The 16816-nt window shown below is 35.5% G+C and overlaps 2 protein-coding genes across 2 annotated transcripts; one reads left to right on the top strand and one right to left on the bottom strand.

Moving 5' to 3' along the window:
* The first annotated feature begins 6231 nt into the window (after positions 1 to 6231).
* LOC135781465 (creatine kinase U-type, mitochondrial-like) lies at positions 6232 to 11288 on the top strand. The gene is made up of 9 exons (XM_065291966.2): positions 6232 to 6303; positions 8223 to 8312; positions 8377 to 8472; positions 8776 to 8997; positions 9080 to 9165; positions 9244 to 9367; positions 9497 to 9631; positions 10417 to 10542; positions 11151 to 11288. Exons 1-9 carry the CDS (start codon positions 6232 to 6234, stop codon positions 11262 to 11264), a joined length of 1065 nt encoding a protein of 354 aa, XP_065148038.1. The 3' UTR covers positions 11265 to 11288.
* A 392-nt stretch (positions 11289 to 11680) lies between these two features.
* Positions 11681 to 16364, bottom strand: LOC135781464 (cation channel sperm-associated protein 2-like). Its single transcript, XM_065291965.2, has 10 exons — positions 16193 to 16364; positions 15940 to 16110; positions 15749 to 15817; positions 15500 to 15663; positions 15261 to 15413; positions 15054 to 15184; positions 13481 to 13659; positions 13260 to 13347; positions 12935 to 13179; positions 11681 to 11811 (listed from the first exon to the last, which is right to left on the bottom strand). The coding sequence occupies exons 1-10, from the start codon at positions 16320 to 16322 to the stop codon at positions 11783 to 11785; spliced, it is 1359 nt and encodes a 452-aa protein (XP_065148037.1). The 5' UTR covers positions 16323 to 16364; the 3' UTR covers positions 11681 to 11782.
* Between the last annotated feature and the right edge of the window lie 452 nt (positions 16365 to 16816).

Below are 16816 nucleotides of genomic sequence, written 5' to 3'. Positions count from 1 at the left end.
CATCCAAACTAACCTGTGGTTGCCATTTCCCTCTTAGTTTTCCTTATTTATTAGTGGCGGCTTGTGACTGTTCATCTGAAGAGTGTCGTGTGTTGCTTGCGTTTTCAAAATATGTGTTTGTTGCATCATGTGAACCATGTGCATAGTTTTGTCAAAATAATTGCCTGCTGCACACGCGTCAAAACCGTTTATGATAAAAGAGACGCTCACGTTCACAAAATACACGCAAGACACTCCCTTATCAGTAAACTCTGATTTTAAATGAGATTATGTGAGTATCTGGCAAACGCGAGCGTCTCTTTTATCATAAACCCTTTAGACGCGTCTGCAGCAGGCACTTATTTTGACAAGACACGTGATACACATTGATTCACTCGACGCACAGAACACATATTTTGAAAAAGGAACCACACACATGATGGGGTACATACATGTTGTGACAAACTTCAGATCGAGTGCCATTGAAAAAAGAAGTCACCGGCCGCCACTGTTATTAGTGATACATAGGAAACACTGTTAGAAATGTTAGAAGTTCTTCATCTAACAACATGAAAAACATGCCATTACACAGAAACATGCACAAAGGAGAAAATTTGATAAATGCCTTTTTCCATGAGTTCAAAAAAATTATGTTATGGCCAAACTTTACAAGTTACAAGTATATGGATTGACACCTAGTCTGTGAAAACCGAGCTAAAGTATTTTTTCTCAGTTAATGAAATTAAACTTTAATGCTTTAATTAGATTATGAGACTTTAGCCTGCATTTCGCAGACAGGGTTACATATATGGAAGGTTGTTTCTGCCAAAAAAAAATGAATTAATGAAATAATCAAATAAAAATTAAATTCAAAATATGTCCCAAAATTTAATTGCTAAAATAAAAATGAAAACAAAGCAAATTTCAAGGTGCATAATAATGCATCTTCCCTGCCAAATTGAAAAAATAAAATGCAATTGATGATTTGACATTTCATTTTTACTGCAATCTGGAGTCAATATTAAATATCTGCCAATATTAAAATTAAAATGCAAACTTGAAAAGAAATCTGTAAATTTATTTTTAAAGGCTTTTTATTCATGCCCACGCAATAATAGTGACAAATTAAATTAAAATGTAAAGTTTAAGGATCTATAACACTGTATACATTAATTTTACACAATAACGTTCAGTGTAAAGGTTGATACGCTTTAGCTATGATTTGAGCTATAAGGTAATTTACTGGCTATTTATTGTGTGCTTGTTATCAGAAATACTTGAGGAACTTTGTTGTTACTGATTCTGTGCGGAAGTCTACCAGAAGTTAAGTTCGGTCCACAAAAACAGTTTGTTTATGTTGTCACCGGTGAACTGTCCCACCTGCTACATTTAGGAGAATACAACATTTGCCTTTAGGCTGAGATTATATGGAGTTTTGCATCAAGCCAGCTAACTCTAAACTTTTTTTTTCTGCACATACATTTGCATTTGGCAGACACTTTTATCTAAATTGACGTTTGTAACTGAGTTTCAAAGTAGTATACTATAAAAAGAATACAACATTTCATGCATATTACAAATGTTAATTCTATCTGTCACACAAATGTATATAATAATTATGTAATAATTGGTTTGTTTGTATAAATTGAGTGGTTGAGTACTATGCTTTGGTATTTACTGCCAAACAAAGATCACTTTTGTACCTTGTACATTTTCAAGTGTATACTACAGAATACTATAGTATATATTAACAAAGTATAGCACTTATGTACTGTATACAATACAATATTGATAGCCTCTTTCTTTTAAATGTAAATGTAAATGCATACATGTAATGTATGCCAGGTGTGTAAGAGTTGTAAGATGAACAGAACCTGGTGAAACCAGTTTAAAAGCAGCAATACAATAATGCATTAAGAATTGAATAACCAATCATACTCAAGCTTTTCTCCATCTCTTTTTTAATGAGGGTATAAAAGTTAGTAAGCTTTTTTGTTTGGAGAGACCTTGCAAGAGCTCTCAGCCGGAAGGACTGAATCAAATTTGAGAAAATTTGACTCTTGAACAGTTGATATATATATTTATATAAACTATTTAAGAGGTTAAAAATGGGAAGCAGCTTCACAAGGATGTTGTCTAGTAGCAAAGTTGGCATCTTGTCTTTGGTGGTTGCGGGCTCTGTGGCTGTGGGTTTCTTCATGAATAGAGAGCAGCATGTCAGTGGAGCGCACGCCCGGAGAATTTATCCTCCCAGGTAACTACACACTGAACATATACATTTATATACTGGGACACTACAACAAGCACATTTGCTGAGGGGTATCCAAGATCAGTGTTTTTTTTTCTCTACGCAAATATAATATAATTATAATGCAATGAGCAAATATAATATTATTATTATGGATATAACAATATCCCATTTCTCAATGTCTTTTTGATAGACTCACATCTAAGTCCCAGGAGAGTGTGAACTTTTAACTTCTTCCACAGCACTGTGAATGATTAAAGGGATGTGTTTAATGAAATCATTAAATATATATTTGTTTGTGAGAAATAATTGAATTAATAATGTTATGTGTGTCCAGTCCTACACTCTTCTAATAAATACATTGATGAATACATGTAATCTACAATATATGGAACTGTAATGTTTTTGAAATTGTAGTTATGATATCTTGTGTGGCCCGTTTTTACTTGTTTCAACCTCTTCCTTTGTCATTTTCTATTATATCTTTATTGTTCTCTATTTATTTCATACTGAAATAAACTTATGCTAGGTTGCTGTTACCAAACTGGGTTGAACTATTGGGGTTGAAATAGTCAAATATTTCATTAAATTACTTCAGTGTTCCCATACATTAGTTTGCATTGGCTCATAAACCTTTTTTACGTTCCCAGGTACAAAAGTTGTACTTTGGCGTCACTACCCAGCCAACATTGATATGTGGGCCCCACGTGGGTCCCATCTGGGCAGCATGGGTTACATGTGGGCATGGGCTTCACATGGGCAATATATGTGGGTCCCATGTGGGTTTCCCTATGTGGGCCCCATATGGGTTTGCCCATGTGGGATAATAATGTGGGGCCCTCATGGCACCTATGTGGGCAAAACATTTTTATGCTTGAAATACATCTTTATACATTAACAATCTTAAAATAGTAACTTTTGGTTGATTTTCACTTTTAAACAAAGAGCAAATAATATAACAGAAATGATTTGAACCTTTACAGTTTTTTATTTGATTTTTCATATTGCACCTCCTTCATGTTTTGTGATGTTACAGATGAATGAAATGTTGAATATTTATGCTGAAAACTGATATTTACCGAACTGAAATTATTTTGCTTTTATCGGTTTTCAATTTAAAACAAATATTATTTAAGTAAATTACAATTAAGCATTAAAAGTATAATTATTACATATTAAGGGACCAGTCCAGTACCCATTAAAAACCCATACTGGGTCCTGGTAAATAATGTGGGCTTCATTAGGTGGGGCCAATATGGGACCCATGTGTGTTGCCCAGCTGGGCCCCACATAAACCCCACTCAGTTTCTATATTAAATTCATGTGGGCAACCCACGTGGGGCCATAGTGGAACCCATGGACAAACCCATATAGGGCCCACATAGGAAGCCATATGGGGCCCACATGGGCCCCACCTTGCAATGTTGGCTGGGTAGGGCGGTGTCATGGTTGTCAAACCGTGTTCTGTGTGTGTTTGCATGTTTATTGATTGTTGTCACCTGGACTCTCATTTGTTGATTACCTGCCTCATTATCACCAGCTGTACCTCATCTTCACTTGTGTATATGAAGAGTTTGGTTCCAAAACGCAAAAAACGCCATTTTTGAAAAAAATTAGTTACTGCCAAAATCAGTATTATATCAGGTCAGTATTTAAAAGTAAATTCTTAATTTTACCCCAAATCCAATATCTGCCATGTTATTCTGTCATCTTTTCTCCCTTTTTTCGCAAAATGCAATAAACGCCACTCCTGCTTTTCTACAGAATGCAATAAATCCGCTCCACAAATTACAGCGCACCATTCCACGCAATGTAAATAAACAATGGCAGCGCGTTGAGTACATAGAGTCCTAGTTTTCCTCATCTACTTTGTACTTTGTGATCAACAAACAAAAACAAAATAATACTTTAATGGCATTGATAAACCTGTGGTGGTTTTCTGTGACGGGAAAGAAACGTAAGCCATCAACATCTAATAATTTACGCGAGAGGCACTCGGGAGACGATCGCTTGTTCTCCCGACAGCATCTAGCTTCTGTTGTGCTAACACATTGACCCCAGGGGATCTTATGATAAACTTTCCATAATTTTACTCAAAGTCAACTAGACTCGATCGCTGTGAAAAATGTCAAGCGACGACGTCAAGTATAACCGCGCAGCAATGACAATGTCCCTAATATGACAAATTAAGTGTTTTGATTAATGCTATTAATGTTTATTTTTTTAATCAGTGAGTACAAATGTTCAACTAAATGAATATAAAATGGCAAAAATGAATGCACATTAATACATTGATTGAATAGATTTATAGAATTTTGAAAAAAAAAGTTTTTTTTATAATAAATCTTTGAAAATCAAGTTATGGATTTGAATTTTTTATGTTTTTATAACCTAAAGATGCTATGTGAAAGTTTGTAACAGAAAATAGTGGTTTTCATCTTGTCACTTTCTTGGAAAACACATTTTTACCAAAATTAGTCAAAATGGATTCATTGCGTTTTGGAACCAAGCTCTTCATATATACCCAGTCTTTTGTATTACCTGTTGCTGGATCATTGTCATTACTCTCACTCTCATGTCTGTTCCTGTTCTACATTTACCTGTTCCTGTGTTTTACTTACCTGCCGTTGTTTGATTCTTTTGTTTTGTTTTTTGTTTATTTATTAAATGTTATTTATACATCACGAACTCTGCACTTGCGTCCTCACTCCTGATTCCAGTTTCCCGGTCGTGACAGGCAGAACATTTTTAAAATGGTACAGATATGTACCTTTGAAGAACCAGTATCCCAGCTAACAGAAAAAAGTTCTACGAACGTTCCCTGAAAGTTCCCAACGTTCCCAAAAACGTTCTGCCCACATAAAAAGTGTCCAGTTGTCTTGACGTTCTAAGAACGTTTCTGGGTTGTCTGAACGTTAGAAGAATGTCACATTTTTTATATTGACTTGTTTGCTTGTTATGTAAATTATAGAAAAACATTGCATTTTATTATTTGAAAAAAAACTGTTATAAAACATTATTTCTGAATTTTCAGTAAAAATAATGCTGTAGAAAACAAGGGTCAAGGGTCAAGAGTCCAACTAAACCACTAATCACAATAATGGTGACTTAAAATGAAACAAACCATCAACATCTAAACCTAATAAGTGAATTGTTTTTTTAAGTGAAAAACATTTTTGATACTCCATTTCACAAATAAACACAGAAAAAATTCTGTATTTGAGTGAAAAAGTGTTTTTCCTATTTTAATAAATTTATGATAAAATAATTAAAATTAAAACCAGATTTACCATTTCATTATAAAAAGTATCCAAAATATGTGCCAATTAAATTATTTTTTGTCAAATAAAAAATTAAATGCAATAGATGATTTGACATTTCATTTTGACTAACATCTGGAGGCAAGACTATGACTGCCAATATTAAAATGAAAAGGCTCACACAGTAAAAGTCACAAAAATCTAATTAAAAAAGTTCACTTTCCATTTATGTTCTCTCTTATTTCATGGTTTTGTTTTCATTTCAACGAAAAGTCAACTTGCTATTTAGAGGCTGGCAGTGTTGCCATCTCTCTCTCTCTCTCTCTCTCTCACATCCTCTCTTTCTCTATAAATCATTTCATTAAATTTTGGCATATATTTTGCACACAGATTTTCATGATGAAATGATAAATCAGGTTTTTTGAGCATCCTCTTTCCTAAATTCCAAACTTCTATGTGTAGTAGGCTACTGTCACAGTGATCCACAGTGATCCCTTCATCCATGTCTTCTTATGTTTTATGACAAGGTTACATATAATATTTAATATAATATAATATAATATATGTGAATATTGTTACATAACGCTCTTATACTAAATATATGCTCCTATGTTAAACACTGGCAGCATCTCAAAATAGATAGACCGCACCAGATTTTAAGGCATGCTGAAGGGGCCAACTAAAACTCAGCTCTTATTTTTTGACAGTGCTGAATATCCAGATTTCCGAAGGCACAATAATTTAATGGCCAGTCACCTGACACCTGCTGTTTACGCCAAGCTGTGTGACAAATCCACGCTGAAAGGTTACACTTTGGACCAAGCCCAGTGGCGGATTTAGCAAATTGGGGGCCCTAGGCAAAGGTATTTTTTACTCCAAAATGAAGATGGAAAGCAGAGGTCACACAAAGTGCAGCACTACACAAACCAATAGAGAATAAGTCAATGGGGCAAAAACAGCCACGAACAGTAAATGAGGGAGAAATAATTTAAATCTGATGCTGCACAAAAACTAGCAATGCATCAAAGCCAATGTTGTTACTAATCTTTCACATACCCAAGACTGTGTTAAAAGGTTTAAAAAAATCCAGTCTACAATCACTTTATATTAAAACTATGTTTTCTTTGATGTTTTCTTCACAAACATAACAAAAGGGTTGTGAATTTTACCACAGTGTATTGTTGAGTTTTTGAAAAATGTTCAAAGCATTTTCCCAAAATATGTGTCAACATAAGATTTTTTCACCAAAAATCATTCCATATGCTGAAAGTTGTGGCCAAATTAAGACTCAACAGCACCCCATAGTGGACAAAAACATCCCCAACATAACATCAGCAGGGCTCCAGACTAACATTTGAGAGAGGTTGCACTTGCCTCAATTTGGTGGCACCAGTCACTGGGTGGTGTAAAAACAAAAAATAAACACTAAAACTAAGTCCAAACATGTTTAATGCATTAATAATTCATTAAAACCTAAGTCCAAACAAGTTTAATGCATTAACAAATTAATTACAAATACAAATAATTGTATACTTTATATACATACATTTTTATTTTTTACTTTACCATACTTATTATTTTTAACATATATTTGCCTTATTGTAAACCATTAAACTTACAATCAACTTTTTATTACTTTGTTGTAAAAGCTTTAGGCTACTTTAACACAGACTTGAGTAAAGAAATCACATTCTTGTGCTGTAATCACTACAAAATGTCTCCATGCACTCTGAAGATATCATTTGGCCAGGACTTGTAATCTAAGGTACTGAGCACAATGTATTACGTTTTTTCTGACTTCTAGCGTGAATACGCAGTGTACAGCGCTATTTTTAGGCTTTCATTGATTAAACTAAAGCAGCTGATCTCCGTCTCTTTTATTAGTGTCATTTTGCGAGCGTGTGGAGGTTGTGGGGAGATTATTTCATCAACTGTGCTGAAATATCAGAGAAAGCTCTTACATACACATAAAAAAACACTGTGCAGCATTGTTAATTACAACACCGGACTCTGACATCACATAATATTAGTTCGCGTTATTTTAAACCCGTCATTTCTCCCGAAAACGAAAGCAGAGGCTCTCGCCCGCAGTCTCCATAGACCACCCCTCAAAACAATCAGGGCAGAAGCCTGCGCATTATATTAATATAATTGTATTTAAATTTCACAGTCCAGCCAGTGCGACATTTAATAAAAAAAATAGTCATAGGCAGGGAAAATACTCGCAAAATGCGACTATTTACTCGCAGTCTGGAGCCCTGTAGGGTTAAAATAGTTTTTTTTCTGTAGTAACATTATTTACTTCACCACAAAATAATTTTTATCAATGTAGGGCTATTACTAGCCGGTTGACTTACCAAAGCCCCATTTTCGCGTTTATATTTGTCTTTAAGTCTCTGTTCATGTACTTTCCCAGTCCCCGTGTCACTTTGTGTTTATCTTTCGCGCCGCAGCACGCACCGTTATGGACTAGTCCATTTCATTGTGAAAGAAGGGGGTGTAAGTGTTTAGTGACAGAACATGAACTGGACATTTTAACTACTATTTCAAAGTTTCAACGTATTTCCTAAGAATATTAATACAATTTACAATGCTTTTGAAGTGTTCGTGATGATAAGGGTTTTATTTATTTATGTAGGCTATTTATTAGGTTGGTTGGGGGCCCCCCTAATTTGACCGCTGGTGGGGGGCCCCAGGCGGCCGCCTACCTATGCCTCTATGGTAAGACCGCCTCTGACCAAGCCATCCAAACAGGCGTGGACAACCCAGGCCACCCTTTTGAAATATCAGTAGGCATGGTAGCAGGAGATGAAGAGTCATACGAGGTAAGATGATATTATCGCACATTCCGTAATTAAGACGAGAATCAAAGTGGATTGTTTCATGCAGGTCTTTGCTGACATCTATAACCCAGTCATCAAAGAAAGGCACAATGGATATGACCCCAGCACCATGAAACAACAAACTGACCTGGATGCTAGTAAGGTAAGAGAGAAGGTAATAGAGACACCGTCTGTGAATTATGAGATTAGAAGCATCAAAGTTTGATTTCACATCAATTTTCATCTTTTACATGGACTTAGTATTAAAGATATCAGGGTTATATTTTTACAGAATTATCTTTACACTATGTAGAATTTTTATGTATAAAACTGTAAATGACTTTAGGTTTGCACAAACTGGGTCACATATGAGAAATCCTTGTGACATCGTGTTTGCATACTGTAGAGTGATTAATGCCTTTCCACAATAAAAATTTGATTTTACATACTACTTTCCATACTACAGATAAGGGGCGGAGAGTTCGATGAGAAGTACGTGTTATCATCTCGAGTCAGGACAGGCAGGAGTATCCGGGGCTTGAGTTTGCCTCCAGCCTGCACCCGTGCTGAACGCAGAGAGGTGGAGAGAGTTGTGATCGATGCCTTGACTGGACTACGTGGAGATTTGGCAGGAAAATACTACAGCCTCTGTCAAATGACTGACAAGGAGCAGCAACAGCTTATTGATGTTAATTTGATCTCAAATTATTGTACGCTGATCCACCATTAGCATTTGCTGATGAATTCACTTGCTATTTGTTTTGCTCCAGGATCACTTCCTTTTCAATAAACCCGTGTCGCCCCTGATGACATGTGCAGGTATGGCACGTGATTGGCCTGATGCAAGAGGCATCTGGTGAGCATCCAAACAAATTTGTACAAATGTTGCACAGTATTCATGCAGAAGTCATAGATTAGTGCCTTTCAACGGCAGGCATAACAATGAGAAAACCTTCCTGGTGTGGATTAATGAGGAAGACCACACCCGTGTGATCTCTATGGAGAAGGGGGGCAACATGAAGAGGGTATTTGAGCGTTTCTGCAGAGGACTCCAAGAAGTGAGCTCACGCGCACCTTAGTCAGTTCCAAAGAATTCATTATCTATCCGGCAGTGTTTGTTTTTGTCTTGCTTTAGTTGAAAATATCATTCTCATGACAGCCTGTTGACTTGATCTGGGTCCTTCAAGGTTGAGAAATTGATTCAGGAGAAAGGTTGGAAATTCATGTGGAACGAACGACTGGGTTACATCCTCACCTGCCCATCAAACCTGGGTACAGCGCTACGCACTAGCGTCCACGTTACCCTTCCACACCTCGGCAAGGTCCTCTATAGAAATAAAAGATGAAGTTTGAACAACACTCAGAGAATGCATGAGAATTCAGAGAAAATGGTCCAAAAATGGGCCCTAGCTGTCAAAAAGGTGGTACCTGTGACTGCTCATCCGAAGGGTGCTGATTCAAAATAAGTGTTCGGAGTGTCATGTATGTTGCTTGCCTTTTCAAAATATGTGTTTGTTGCGTCATGTGAACCATGTGCATAGTTTTGTCAAAATAAGTGCCTGCTGCACACGCATCAAAAACCGTTTATGATAAAAGAGACACTTACATTCACAAAATACACGCAAGACACTAACTTATCAGTAAACTCTGATTACGCATGATATTATATGAGTATCTGGCAAACGTGAGCGTCTCTTTTATCATAAACCCTTTAGACACGTCTGCAGCAGGCACTTATTTTGACACGTGATGCACATAGGAAAAATAAAAAAGAAGTCACCAGCCGCCACTGCCTTTGCAACTAAAGAGTTCATATTAGTACCTCAGACGTACACACTGGTACCAAATGTACATATTAGGACCTTTGTACAGGATACCGCCCTGCAGCTTGGGACCATTTTCTAAAAAGAATGGTAATATTTGTGTAGCTCGACTGATATAGCAATATGTTAACAGCGCTAAAGGTTATGGGTTTGATACCCTGGGAAAACACACACGCACCGATAAAATGTATATATTGAATGCAAGTCACTCTTAATGATGAAAAGCATGTGCCAAATGTATAAAAATGTTACAAATATAAAATTGTATCTGCCTTCTGTGGCAGGACCCTCGTTTTGATAAAATACTGGATAACCTGCAGCTCCAGAAGAGAGGTACTGGGGGAGAAGACACAGCAGTTATTAGAAACACTTTTGATATTTCTAATCTATACAGGATCGGCCAATCAGAGGTCAGTGAATTGTAACAATATTTATGAACAAGAAATCAGAACAAAATGGTCAACATATGTACCCCAGCTGTCACTGGGACAAAAACTTTAAGAAGGTCCAAATATGTATAGACCGTTTCAGCAGTAACAATATAAACAAGCGGCTGTCACGGTCCGCACGTAACTTCCGGTAAACTCCGCTAAGAATAAATAACAACAAAGTTCTTTAAACGTAGTTTATTTATATAACAAGCAAAAAAACAACACATAGATTACCTAGGAAACAAAAACATTTGTTATTTTTGACGAGGCATTCGTTCAAGAGATTAGTTTAGTAACTAGTCAGACCATTAAAAAAACGAAACCGGAAGTAAGGTTCGGATCCAGACGTGTATCACGTGCGTCCAATGAAACCGTCTATACCATTAGGTACAGATTTGTATACATTTTTTGTACTATTATGTACATTTGAGGTACTAATATTAACTCTTTAGGTCCAAAGCTGTACTTGTTGAAAGGTTACTGCTCCAATGACACCTGGGGTACATATTTTGACCATTTTTTTCATTACTGAACAAATGACTATACCATGACTGTAACCCTCTTGTCTATCTCTAATCTGTGCTAAGGTTCAACTGGTTCAGACTGTTATTGATGGAGTGAACTATCTTATTGAGTGTGAGAAGAGACTGGAGAAAGGCCAGGACATCACAATCCCCGTCCCCATCAGACAGTTCAAATAGACTGACCAATCTGAAACTGACCAAACTGAAACCAACCCCAATTAGAATTTCATTACTGATAAGTAAAACAAGCACAGTGTCAATGACTGCACCAAACACTAAAATGCATTTATAATTTTTTTATTTTAATTTTTTTATTTCTCAATGGCCATTGTGGGTTCTATCCTGACTTCATTATTGAACAATTTAAAAAATGAAATTCGAAATGATTACACTGAGATTAGTGTGATACAATGCATGATATCTGTCAAATTAAAGAATTTTTTGTTTTACATACATTCCTCACATATATTGCAAATTACATCTTTATAAAAATAACATCTCTAACTATACTACTATACTATTTGTATTACACATTTAAAATTATGCTACACTACATATATCACTACTTACATCTATATCAACTATAACTTGTATCGATAACTGCTGCTGGCCCTAAAGTGTTAATGATTGAAAACAGTGGCCAAAGTATGCAGATATTTTTCCTCCTGTGGTTGACATCTTTCTTTTAGTGGTTTTTAGTTGTCCAGATTAAGCAAGACTTGAGCTGTTTCAGAAAAGATATAGTTAGAGGTTATTTTTCACCAAAATATGACAGATCTCTCAAAATGTATCATAATAACTTATTGTTTTTAAAATGTATAACATAATTAAGCTTCTATCTCATAATAAACTTATTTCTATCCATATAGCAATTTAAAAATCAGTGTAGGTTTAAATATGGTGGCACGTCAGTATCTCTGATTCTTGCTCGTCACGTGACAAAACACAAATATGACAACTAGTCACAAAACACGTGAGATTTGACGTTATCAATATGCTGCCATACTGCACTGGTCTCTATGATGGATGCATTATGTTTGGATCACTAAGGGGTGGTTTTCTGGACAGGGATTAGCTTAAGCAAGCCTTAGTTTAATTAGGAAATATAACTAGTTTTAACAAACATGCCTTACTGAAAACATTACTGGCGTGCATTTTGAGGCAAAACAAAGGGCACTGATGTATTTTAAAATATGTCACTGCACGTTGTTTTCAGTTTGGACAGCTCTTACATTTATTTTAATCTAGGACTAGTCTAATCCCTGTTCGGGAAACCACCCCTAAATGAGCTAAAAATAATAATGCCTTATGTCACAAACATATTGCTTCACTTTAGAAGACATTTGTGACCCTGCACCACAAAACCATAAGTCACATGCAGTATCCAATAATACATTGTCAAAATTATTTCTTATGTCAAAAATCATTAGAACATCAAGTAAAGATCATGTTCAATGAAGATATTTTCTACCATAAACATAAAAAATTATTTATCAGTAGTAATATGTGTTGCTAAAAATTTTCTCAATATCTAGATTTTTTTGCACATCCTTTATTTCAGATTTTCAAATAGTGTATCTCGGCCAAATATCATCCTATCCTAATAAGATTTCAAATGATATATAAATCTCAAATGTGAACAAAATTGACCCTTATGGCTGCTTTTGTGGTCCAGGGTCACATTTATGTATTCAATTAAAGAAAGGAAAAAAGGAAGTCATAACCATCCGGGATTTTCTTATATTGATGAAGCAACATTAAAATTATGCAACTGCATTTAATCCAGACTGTATCAAATAGACCACTTAAATTACATACAAAATCAAAATTGCATTTTTCATACCCACCTGCCTGGTTCTGAAGCTTTACGGTTGCCTCTATGTTACATTGAAGCCTTTCTTGCAGTCTGAGGTATTTATAAAGGCTGTCCTCATGCCAGGTCACTGGCTCATTCTCGTCTCGGTACTCCATTGCCTCAAAAAACACTTCCCAGTCCTTTTCCCAGTCTACCGCCTCTTTTGAATCCTTCTCAGGATCCTGACTGGTTGAGGGTCTGATGTTTGGTTGAAAGTCCCCGTTTGGACACATAATTCTTCCAAAAACCAAAATGAAGATAGATGTTCAACAACTAAAATAGTAATGAATCATAATATATCAAATTTGGTGACTTACTCATCTTTGAAAAGTTTTGCCATATTTTGGATTTTTAATTGCTTCACCTCTTTGCAGAGATCACACCTTATAGTATAGAAGCTATCCGCTGTGGACATAAATACGTTATACATCAATTACACTTTAAAGTATATGTTCAATTCTAAGAATGCAAAATGCATACATTTTAAACAGAATCAGTTCATTTCAGATTTTATTTTCTATATAGTAAAAAGACTTACCGAAAAGACCTAAAGTAATGTTGCTCAGTGACACAGCTGCAAGGAGATACCAGGAAACGATGAACACAACGCAGGCGTAATAGTTCAGGTCAGGAACTTTCCGCATGTCCTCTAATAAACCACTGCAGTGATCCATCGTAAAAATGCTGAACAGTGTGTTGAGGGAACTGTACACATCTCTGCAATTAACATCATTCAGAACAATATGACTTAGATAAAAACACAATCTCATAGAAAAGTATTGACTTTGTCTAACACCTATAAACAATGACTTAAAGTCTCACTGAATTTTATCACTTAAATGTAACTATGCCTCATTTAGTATACACGGAACTACAGTGTATGAATATGTAAATTTGTCCCAGCCTCTTCTCAATTGCACAGCTTGGACCATAGATATGAATATGCGAAATAGTCCCCGCCTCCACTCCTTCGCACCACCTCGGACCTTAGATACACCAATCAGCCAAAACATTATGGCCACCTGCCTATAATATTAATGATTTTGGACACGGCTTGTCTTAAAGGGAAACTCCACTTTTTTGAAAAAAAGCTCATTTTCCAGCTCTTGAGTTAAACATTTGATTTTTACCGTTTTGGAATACATTCAGCCGATCTCTGGGTCTGGCAGTACCAATATTAACATAAAAGTGTTAGCAAGAGTTTTGGTCATTTAAAACTTGACTCTTCTGTAGTTAAATCATGTACTAAGACCGATGGAAAATTAAAACTTGCGATTTTCTAGGCTGATTTGGCTGGGTACTATACTCTCATTCCGGCGTACCATAGCTGCAGCAGGTGCAATGATATTACTCAGTGCACTGTGAATCGAATCGATTTGACAGCTTGTGAATCGAAATTGAATCGATCTGGAAAATCTGAATCGATACCCAGCCCTACTATGTACCCAATGTAACTACAGAAGAGTCAAGTTTTAAATAGGAAAAATACCTAAATTATTTTTATTTATTTTTGAGCGCAATGCTAATGGTCTAATCAGATTCAATGGATTATGCTAAGCTACGTTAAAAGTGGTACCGCCACACCCGGAGATTAGCTGAATGGATTCCAAAACAGTAAAAATCAAATGTTTGACTCTAGGGGAGCTAGAAAATTAGCCTATTTTCAAAAAAGCGGAGTGTCCCTCTAAAACATATTAAAAACACCACACAGACATTTAAACAACAATCCGCACAGTGGGTCTTTAAAGGGATAGTGAAAAATAAAACAAATTCTGTCATCATTTACTCACTCTTATGTTGTTACAAACCCGTATAAATTTGTTTGTTCTGATGAACACAAAGGAAGACATTTAGAGAAATGTTTGTAACCAAATCGTTTGTGGACCCCATTTACTTCAATAGTATTCTTTTTCCCTACTATGGAAGTGAATGGGGTCCACCAAAGGTTTGGTTACAAACATTCCTCAAAATATCCTCCTTCGTGTTCATCAGAACAAACAAATTTATACGGGTTTGTAACAACATAAGAGTGAGTAAATGATGTCAGAATTTTCATTTTTGGGTGAACTACCCCTTTAAGACATAAGAAGTTCACAAGAAAAGGGTCTCACTTGAAATCCTTTTGGTACAGAAGACCTGGAACAGTGGAACTGGTATACTTTGCAAATATGTAGACTCCGAGAACAGCGAAAATATAAAATAATATTAGGACGACCAGGAACATCATTGTAAACTGTGGCCCCTGTTAAAGACGATAGAATTGTATGTAAAACAGGTAGAAACATTTCACATCGGTTTTGATAAAAACAATTACAAACCTTGAATATTCTGATGATTGTCTTCAAAATAAAATTAACCTCTCGAAATTTGAAAAGGATCTTAAAGAAGCGGAGGGTGCGAAACTGGATGAGTAGTTTTAACCAGTGTTGAGCCCCATGTGAAATCTCTGGCAAAATCTCTGGTACAACAGCCTATGACGAAAAGCAATATAATGAATGACCACATATAATTCACTTTAATTAATTAGTGTATATATTTATACACACATAATGCTTACCATTACAGTTATAGTCAAATCAAAGATGTTCCAGTTACTTTGCCAAAACGTCCTGAAACTGTCCAGCCATTTCAGGAGGATTTCTAATATGAAGATCCCAAATATTATCCAGTTGGCAGTTTGTAAGGCAAACTTGAAGATTGGGTTCATGTTTTTCTTAAATTCTGAAAAATGTACAGAGACAATGCTGAGAAGTGATATTACACATACTACTGTATCCTGGCATATGAAGTCCTTTTAAAGCCTTACCTGCTTCTATTATCAGTATAATAAGGCTCAAAATGACACAGCAAACTATTAGGATTTGAAACAGCTTGTCTGATAAAATTTAGGTTAAAGAGAGAATACTAGGCCTATACTTGCTGATATATTTATGACAGTTTTTAATCGATAAGTGAACTTATCAAGAAGTGTTTTGTTTGTAGCACACATAAGGATACTTTCCAAAATCATGTTCGCAATCAAATTTAAGGGCGGATATCTTGCATATCGGTTAAACGCGCGGTTCATTCTGCGCTGTTTTGTTGTGACGTTGTTTTTTCTCTGAGGATTAAATTCAACCTCCACCAAGTTTTCATCGGATTTATTCCAACGTCTATATCGATTCTCATCTGAAACAAGAAGACACAATAACTGATACGTAAATTAACAAAGTGAGATCATACTGGACATTTCACCCCCAACATAACTTACCAGTCACATCTATGATGCGGTATTTTGGATGTATTTTGTCCTTCATATCCTGCAGGTGGTACTTAAATGTGTTTATGGTATTTAAACGCATCGTATGTATTATTTCAGACACCTTTTCCTGACGACTCATTGTTTAAAAATTGACAATTTAAGACAAGATGTGCTCGTATCAGTCGCGAGAATGGTTACTGAAAAAATTTGCCGTTTAACGGAAAATGGTTTTGAAAAAAAAGTTAAAAAAAATAAATAACGCACGGTAAAAAAAATTTATTTAGATATTATTAGAATAAATATTGATAAAAATAACAAATACAATTAGCATTCATTTTTATAATAATATTAATTTAATATTAATTTGTTAATATTATGTTTATTCATTTATACATTTCTAATGCATAATTAAGTGACTTTCACTGTTTCCGTGCTTTCATTGGCACTGCTTTTTTAAATTTGAAGTTAAATAATCTCACTAAATGTAAAATATAGCACAATGCACAATGTAAGCTTATCAGTCCTTTCTAATGAATTAACTGGTGACGTAAGTGCAGTAACCAGGTGTCCCGGTGGAGGGCGGGATTCCTCACCTTTTCTACTGTTACATTCATATTTATGTGTAAGTAATAT

This window comes from Paramisgurnus dabryanus, chromosome 23, assembly GCF_030506205.2.
Source record: "Paramisgurnus dabryanus chromosome 23, PD_genome_1.1, whole genome shotgun sequence".
NCBI lineage: Eukaryota > Metazoa > Chordata > Actinopteri > Cypriniformes > Cobitidae > Paramisgurnus > Paramisgurnus dabryanus.
The sequence above is the reverse complement of the archived record's forward strand: the minus strand, read 5'-3'. Positions and strand labels throughout refer to the sequence as shown.